Source organism: Ascaphus truei, chromosome 15 (genome assembly GCF_040206685.1).
Source record: "Ascaphus truei isolate aAscTru1 chromosome 15, aAscTru1.hap1, whole genome shotgun sequence".
In the NCBI taxonomy this organism is placed as follows: Eukaryota; Metazoa; Chordata; class Amphibia; order Anura; family Ascaphidae; genus Ascaphus; species Ascaphus truei.
In genome coordinates this window covers 27320518-27329815 of record NC_134497.1, presented here as the reverse complement: position 1 = coordinate 27329815, position 9298 = coordinate 27320518, and the positions used below count along the sequence as shown (strand labels likewise).

Below are 9298 nucleotides of genomic sequence, written 5' to 3'. Positions count from 1 at the left end.
GCTTCAGTCAGGTGTGTTTCCTTTGCTTCTCCTGCGCCGTCCCTGTAATCGATGGGGCTGTTCTTTAACTTGAGGGTTCCAACTTCAACTGGGTGTGGGGTACAGCTCCAGAAACATGTGGGACAGCATTTTTATTTATTTCCTTTGCTGTCTCTGGCCCGCCAGTCGTTCTGAGGCTCTGATCGATGGCTCCACTGTGTCAGTTCCTTGTGACCTGGCGGGGTCAGATTTCCAGATAGAGGGCGGGTTGAGGCCCAGCGCCCGGGCAAATTGCTCCATGTCCTCAGGGTGTCTAATGGTCAGGAACTTGCCATTTCTCTGGACAAGGAGTTTGAATGGGAACCCCCACTTGTACTTTACTTCGTTGTCACGTAGTAGGAGGGTTAGGGGCCTCAACTCCTTGCCACGATTGACTGTGACTTTTGACAGGTCATTAAAGATTTGTAAGTGGTCATCCTTAAATGTAATGGGTTCTTTGGCTCTGCAGGCCTCCATTATTTTCTCCTTTATGGAGTATATGTGTAGGCGGACAATAACATCCCGCGTCCTGTTAGGATCATCGGACCGGGGTCCCAACGCACGGTGTGCTCTGTCCATTTCTAAATCTTTGTGGTCCAGATCTCCACAGATTGAGACAAAGAAATCGAGTAGATAAGTTTTTATTTGGCCTGGGGGCACTGATTCCGGTATGCCGCGTATTCTTATATTTTGCCGCCGGTCGCGGTTCTAGTGGTCTTCCAGGCTGTCACGGAGACTGTTTATCTCTGCCCCCAGCCGGTAAATCTCTGTATCTGCCGCTTCCTGGGCGTCTGCCATTTGGTTCTCCAGGGCTGATGTCCGCTCTGTGAGGCCTGTGATTTCTTGTTTAAGCTCCGTGACTGCGGTTCTCAGGTCTGCTTGGAGTGATGCATGGAGCTTATCCAGCATTGAGGCTATGAGCTCTTGCATGTATTCCCTCGTGATCCCGGTTTCAGGGGGCAAGGGCTCGTCTGATCGATCCCGATCTGTCGCTGTGCTTTTGGCGCCGCGTGCGTTGCTCGTGCCGGTGCCATCTTGGCTCCTTGCGGTTGCCTCTGTGCTCCGCGGCGAGGGGGCGAAATTTTTCGTGACGCCCTGGGTCTGTTGGGCCTTCGGTCTGCCCGTTATTGCTCCACGTATTGTAGGTTAAGGGGAGAGTTTTTGGGGGAGTGGAATTTGGGGGGGAAATGTGTCTATTGCACTGGTTCTATGCAGGGGTCTGAGAAGCTCCTCTCTCACTAAACCATCTCCGTCGGCATCCTGGCCACGCCCCCATAGCGCTGCTAGTTTTACGCAGCGCTTTACAGAGACATTTTGCAGGCACAGGTCCCTGCCCCATGGAGCTTACAATCTATTTGTTGGTGCCTGAGGCACAGGGAGATAAAGTGACTTGCCCAAGGTCACAAGGAGCCGACACCAGGAATTGAACCAGGCTCCCCTGCTTCAAACTCTCAGTGCCAGTCAGTGTCTTTACTCACTGAGCCACTCCCTCTTCCAGTTTTCATGACTAGTTGACCACAAAGGGGATAATATAAACATTACATTACACTACCTACCCCCCTTTGCCACCTTAGTGGCTAGTAAAGCATAGTTAGTTCTTGGTTTGTCCCGCAGGCATAAACAACACACTCAGATACATCAAATTCTGTTAAAGTGGAGATAATATCATACCCAGGGAAATAATAAACTAACGGGTGTTATTACTGCAATTTTAAGGTGGTATATATCAAGATTGTGGTAATAATTTGCTGGGTGCGATATTTGGGCGAATCTCGCGATGTGGGAATTACCGTGACTATTAATAATGTGTTACATACCGCTGTGAGGATCCGCCATCCTGGCGGTTCAGACCCCTTAACCCTTACCTTTCCTCCTGGTTCTGGAGACACTAGGAGAAGGCATTACAGCGGCGGTACTCGTACGGGGATGCGTGCAGATGTTCCGTGGTCGGTTCCCCAGGTTACGGTTCCTGGTCCGCGGTCCCGGTCCGACGATGGAGGCGCGTGGGCGGTACGCTGGTTCCCTGCTGGTCCCGCCCCCATCCTGACGACAGCGGTATGCGGCGCGTCAATCACTCGCGGGACTCCCGTCCTCCCTCGGGCCCCACGTCCAGTCTCCGCCCCCGTACTGACGCGGGTGCCGTGGCGCGCGATCGGGTCGTCCGTCGAGTACGCCGGTGACACGCGGTGCACGCGCATCTACAAAGGATCCCGCCCCCACTCCTAATCGGGCTGCACAATAGGGCGCACCTGCGCAACCCAGCAGCCTATCAGTGGGTGACTTGTTGCTTCCAGGATGCCTCCCATTGGTGGGCGGTTCTTTATATACCCTGTCTGAACTTCCAGTCTTTGCCGAGCATAACCTTGGTTTGTGACGCTGCATCTCGCTGCAATTCGGAACCTTGTCTTGCCTGCCTTGAACCTCTGTTACCTGACCCTGCTTTGGACCTTGAACTCCGTACTTCTCCACCACTGACCCGGCTTACGAACGGCCATCCTGATCTCTCCTGCACTGATCCTGGCTTTGGAATACGTTGATCCTGCTCTCTCCTGCGCTGACCCTGGCTTTGGCATTACGACGATCCTGCTCTCTCTAATCCAGACACCGGCTACGTACCCCAACGATCCGCTGCTCTCTACTCCTAGACCCAGCAAGTATCACATTATCTCGTCCTCGATAATCCTGACCCAGCCTGCAAGACTATCCTTCACTCTAGATGCGCCTTCGCGGTTATGGGTTGGCGTTCTATATCATTCCCTACCTCAGCCCCGCGGTTGCGCCTCGTTTGTGGTGAGCTACGCGTTACAACTGCATTGGGTTAATATTTCTATCATAGGCATCTGTAATGTCTATTATTACAGAAAAATATGATCAAAATAACATTAACCCAAATCATGCTTGTTGTTACCTAGGTATAACAAAGGCACCAAATGGGTTAATACTTTATTAAAATAAAACATTAGCTAACCCTGTTGACCCCGTTATTGGCGAGTAAAGCATTGCCATTCTAGTCACTAAGTTAATTAAGGAGTTAAACCCTCTCACCACCACAACCACCCTCCCCGTGGCATCTACCGTCATCACCCACATACCCTAACACCGCTCCCCTTCTAGACTAATGCCCAATATCCGTATTATACAAATGTGGTTTTAAACATTAACAAAAAATATATACACGTTTAAAACATACATTTTACACATAAAACCATTGATTATCACTGTGGATAACTAGGCCCTCTCAATGGGGTGCCCAGATATCCACATTGGCGATAAATGGTAACCCAGTAATAACTACATCAACAATATTAAAGTACGTTAATAAACCGCCTCAGTTGTTTACTGCTAAGGTAATGAAGGGAGTTAGTGGATGTACCATGTGATGAATGCCCTTTTTTGGGTGCTGGGATGTCACCTTAAAGGGAGGGAATCACATTCCATGATTTTGCATCGTTTTTGTGTTCGCATTGTCCCCAACACCATTGAATATGTATATATGTTAAAATACAATAATTGTGCATTTGGTTCCTGATTTAACAATGGAGATTTAGCAGAAAGTTGGGTTATCTTACAACTATTAGAGACCTGGTACATGGTGCGGTATCGGGAACACCCGGTGACTGATATGTGAACTTCTAATGAAACATGTATTCTATTCATTGTACAAACATTTTTAAATTATACCTTCACAACTGAAACTATCGACTTACTATCTATCAATCAAAGGAATTGAAAAGATTTGTGCCACTTTAATTGGTGCAAAGACAAAAAGAAAAACAGCGCAAAAACCTCATGGTGTAGTAAAATTAAAAAGTGTTTATAGCTTTAAGGTAAGTATTGCACGTACATCAAAAATGATAATAAACAGCATGACATGTTAGAGACATGTTACCACTCGGCAGACTGCGACTCTGGAACACGCCGTGACAGCTCAATAACAGGATCAGGTCTCTCTCCTCCGTTTGTGAGGGCAAAATGGATGCTCTCCCCCCTCCGATTGGAGTTCTCACTGTGTAGTGAGGACACGACCGCCGCTGCTGTAGAGAGGAATATTCCCCTTGCCGGTTCCGGCTCGCCTCACGTGTGCTTGTGACGTCATCAAATGGCGCCGTCCAGGTACTCGCGTCGCGTCTTTAGCGGTAAAGCCAAAGGAAAGTCCTGAACAAAGTCAATGCTGGTACTCGGGGTACACCTCAATAGGTAATAGGTTGGAACACGCCCTCTTACTTCCTACGCGTTTCGTATAAGAATATACTTCGTCAGGGAATCATTTTTAAATTATACCTTCACAACTGAAACTATCGACTTACTATCTATCAATCAAAGGAATTGAAAAGATTTCTGCCACTTTAATTGTTTTTTTGCAACTAGTGAGATTTCCTTTTAAATCTTTAAATATTATGATCCACTTTAAATGTATGATCCACTACATCTACTCTCCCGGCCCTAATGCTGCACATGTTGTGCTAAACCCTTCATTTTTACAATGTAGATCTACAGTTTACTTTCATCCTGAACATTTTGTGATATGCCAACTTGCGTCTCCTGCATGACCTTTTGTAAGACAGTTTGTATAACAGTGACTTTTTTATCTCTTCTAGTACAAAGACCAGCTCCAATAATCCACTCATGCCAACACTGCAAGGTTGCTTTTAGCAGTCAGGATTACCTCCTCAAACATCTGAAGTTCAAACACCCAAATGAGAATATGGAAAAGATGAGGACAGAACAATCTTGCAACATTCCAATAAATATGTCAGAAAATGCATCTTTCCACCAGTCAAGGCAATTAATAAACAATGTAACTGCTTCTCATTCCAAAAGATATATATTAGCTGCTGCCACAGGAAACGATCTTGGAGAAAGTGGGAAGAGTCTTACTTGGTTATCGGACCAGAACCAACAGAAGACGACACACACAGGGCAGAGACCGCATGTATGTGGGGAATGTGGGAAGAGATTTAGTAAGATATCCCACCTGATCAGACACCAGAGTACACACACAGGGGAGAGACCGCATGTATGTGGGGAATGTGGGAAGGGATTTAGTCAGTTATCCCACCTGATCAGACACCAGAGGAAACACACAGGGGAGAGACCGCATGTATGTGGGGAATGTGGGGAGGGATTTAGTATGTTATCCCACATGATCAGACACCAGAGGACACACACAGGGCAGAGACTGCATGTATGTGGGGAATGTGGGAATGGATTTAGTGACGTATTCAACCTGATCAGACACAAGAGGACACACACAGGGGAGAGACCACATGTATGTGGGGAATGTGGGAAGGGATTTAGTCTGTTATGCCACCTGAACACACACAAGAGGACACACACAGGGGAGAGACCGCATGTATGTGGGGAATGCGGGAAGGGATTTAGTCATTTATCCAGCCTGATCAGACACAAGAGGACACACACAGGGGAGAGACCGCATGTATGTGGGGAATGTGGGAAGGGATTTAGTGATGTAATCAGCCTGATCAGACACCAGAGGACACACACAGGGGAGAAACCACATGTATGTGGGGAATGTGGGAAGGGATTTAGTCAGTTATCCAGCCTGAACACACACGAGAGGACACACAAAGGGGAGAGACCACATGTATGTGGGGAATGTGGGAAGGGATTTATTGTGCCATCCAGCCTGGGCATACACAAGATGGGACACACAGGGGAGAGACCGCATGTTTGTGTTGAATGTGGGAAGGGATTTAGTCAGTTATGCCATCTGATCAGACACCAGAGGACACACACAGGGGAGAGACCGCATGTATGTGGGGAATGTGGGAAGGGGTTTAGTGACTTATCCAGCCTAATCAGACACAAGAAGAAACACACAGGGGAGAGATCACATGTATGTGGGGAATGTGGGAAGGGATTTAGGGACTTATCCAGCCTGAACACACACAAGAGGACACACACAGGTGAGAGACCGCATTTATGTGGGGAATGTGGGAAGGGATTTCGTCAGTTATCCCACCTGAACACACACAAGAGGACACACACAGGGGAGAGACCGCATGTATGTGGGGAATGTGGGAAGGGATTTAGTCAGTTATCCCACCTGAACATACACAAGAGGACACACACAGGGGAGAGACCACATGTTTGTGGGGAATGTGGGAAGGGATTTAGTGACGTATTCAGCCTGATCAGACACCAGAGAACACACGGGGGAGAGGCCTATCTCTAAAGCCATAAGGAAGATCAAACGAACTACGGATTTGTACAAAAGAAAATTTATTGTGCCACATAATGTTTCGACCGTGAGGTCTTTATCAAGTGATAGGCATAAGACATATGCCTGTCACTTGATAAAGACCTCACGGTCGAAACGTTGTGTGGCACAATACATTTTCTTTTGTACAAATCGTAGTGCGTTGGATCTCCCTTATCTACAGATCAGGAATACCAGGACAGGTACCCTTGAACCAGCTGCACCGGTAATATTGAATGCATTGTTTGATAGTGGTGTGCAGCTCATAATCCTTGTATAGTTATCTCTAAAGCCAGGCATGATTAAGGATAACAAGTGATTAAGACGCTCACATATAAGTGCACACGTGTATCTGTGTTACGCTAAATCACAATAAAAAGTAACTTCAGTTTATTGTGCATAAAACCAGCATTTTAAAAGGATAAAAAAGTTATAACTTTTTAAATGCAGGTTGTTTGTATAATTCTTATTGTAGTTTTATTTAGAGAAAAATGTTCTTACAATGTTTTATATTTCAATGCTGTTGGTTCTAATAAAATGCGCATTTCCCATTATGCTGAAGCGGTCTCTAGTCTCACTTAGCTGTGAATCGGCCAATTGGCTGCCGGCATTAGGACGCAGACGGATCCTGCGCCACCAGCCGCTTCTAATGTAAGTTTTATTACTGTTTCGGGTATGCGGTTAATTTAAGGGTTCTGGGTAGGGGTTTGAGGCTAAGGGTTTGAGGCAAGGGGTTTTAGAATAAGCTTAGCGAAGGGGATGTTAAGGCAAGGGTAGGGGGTTTTAGGGTAAGGACTTAATGTGTGGGGGGTTTACGGTAAGAGGGGGCTTAGGATATAGGAGTTTCAGGGTAGCGGGTTTAGACACTTACCTTAGTGGCAAAGTTGCCACTGGTGGGGTGAGTCGAGGCCCTAGAATGTCCTGTGAACACTGAGGTGGAGGAAAGAAACACAGACTAACATCCCCAGTGAGAGACATTAATGCAGCCGCCTTTATATACTGTATGTCACGATCCCCTGATTAAATCAGCACAGTCTGATGAAACGCGTAGGGTCACGTGTCATTATTGTAAGTAGCTGAGTGCCACTCCATAACAAGCTGTTGAAGTGAAGCTGCAGTCCGTCTCCGAGTATTAGGGCAAGGAACCTAATTTACGGGGTGGGGGTTTGCCGGAGGACACTCCAAGGTGTAACACCAAACCAAGGAGGACACTCCAGTGTATAACACCAAAAGCAAGGAAGAGGAGTGATGACACCCCAGACCGGTATCAGCCCAGCAGCAGCAGACCAGAGCCGTTTTGGAGCATGAGTTGCACTCATACAATGCCTGTAACACTCAGGTTTTTGTGAGTTTTGAATTGTCTTGTCCAAATTTTATTACCTTTTTTTTATACTTTATCACACAAGGATCAGGCGCTGTTTCTTCTCTTTTTCTTTTAGGTGATGTCAAGGGAGGTTGTTGTGCCCAAGAAAAAAGCTGCCAGTATCCGTATACACAGTTTTTGTTGACCATTACGGGTCACATTTTTGGATTTTATTTATACCATTTGGACATTTTCTTTTCATTATATTATAAGTTTAATTTTATGTTCATATACAGGCATACCCCGCTTTAAGGACACTCACTTTAAGTACACTCGCGAGTAAGTACATTTCACTCAATAGGCAAACAGCAGCTCGCGCATGCGCCTGTCAGCACGTCCTGAACAGCAATACTGGCTCCCTACCTGTACCGAAGCTGTGCACAAGCGGGGAGGCTATAGAGCCTGTTACACATGCATTATTTACATCAGTTATGCACGTGTATGATGATTGCAGTACAGTACATGCATCGATAAGTGGGGAAAAAGTAGTGCTTCACTTTAAGTACATTTTCACTTTACATACATGCTCCGGTCCCATTGCGTACGTTAATGCGGGGTATGCCTGTATATTTTTGTGGCATTTTTATGTCTTTTTTCACATGAGCACTTTTTTGAGGTCTTAAAATTGTGTCATTTTACAATACTTGTTATTGTTGGAAATTTTACCAAATAGGTTTATATTTATAATATTATGATAGCCAGTTTCTCTTGCTTGTCATGTTTGCGCGACTTCGTGACGAAACATGTAGGGCAGGTAACGTCATCACGTATGGGTGCGTGCACGTGGAGTTCTGGGCGTCCTAGTGATCCAGTCAGCTGAATTTCCAAGTGCTGGCATCTGATCTATGCAGGATCAGAGAACGCGAAGGCACTGACAGGCATAGCGATTTGGCGCCAGCTCGTGACAGGAGTTGGTTGTTGCTACGAGCTGATCAGGTGCACCCTGCCTATCTTGGACTTCCCCACCCCCGTTGATATCTTCACACAGAGATTTCTCTACCACATATGGTTGCTTTTTTTAATCCTGTAAGTGCATTTCCTTTGGCTGCGGATTTTAATAAATGTACTCAATTGTTTAAACAGTTACATGCTATGGAGCTTGCGCTTCTGTCTGTTTTTTTTTTTTTTAGACTCCTAGTGGTTGGCTATACCACTTATATCTGAAGCTGTATTACATTCCCTGGATCTTCTTTGGGACTTTCACCTCTCTGGATTTTTTCATCAAGTGGAACATTACTTTGGACTTATCCTTTATCACTGGTCACATTATGGTTTGTTGTAATATATAGTTTATTTTAATATTCACTATTATTAATTAAGTATTCACATTGGTCATTTTTTATTTAATTATTACTATTTTCCACCGAACTGTATATATGTATGTATGTGTATATATATATATGTATGTACATATATATATATACATATACAGTTAGGTCCAGAAATAATTGGACATTGATACCAGTTTTTGTTTTTTCGGCTGTTTACCAAAATAAATTCAAGTTACAGTTTAATAATGAATATGGCCTTAAAGTGCAGTGTATCAGCAAGAATTTCTATTGTCCTGCATCCGATTAATTCTGTCCCATAATTATTTTTTATTTAATGAAATCTATTATCTGCAAGTCTGTGGAATGGCCACGGGGACGAGGTTTGCCCCCAACTACGCTAATCTCTTTATGGGATATTGGGAGCTC

General features: G+C 45.4%; 2 protein-coding genes across 3 annotated transcripts in view; both read left to right on the top strand.

The window, feature by feature from the left end:
* Positions 1-6780, top strand: part of LOC142466733 (uncharacterized) — an 18953-nt gene extending 12173 nt beyond the window's left edge. For both annotated transcript variants that reach the window (XM_075572083.1, XM_075572082.1), the window contains one exon: positions 4617-6780. In XM_075572083.1, the coding sequence (XP_075428198.1) occupies positions 4724-6214 (1491 nt within the window). In that variant the 5' untranslated portion in view covers positions 4617-4723 and the 3' untranslated portion in view covers positions 6215-6780. The remainder of the gene's footprint in view (positions 1-4616) is intronic.
* LOC142466734 (uncharacterized) overlaps positions 1-9298 on the top strand; it is a 455555-nt gene that overhangs the window by 391242 nt on the left and 55015 nt on the right. The gene's annotated exons all lie outside the window — the stretch shown is intronic.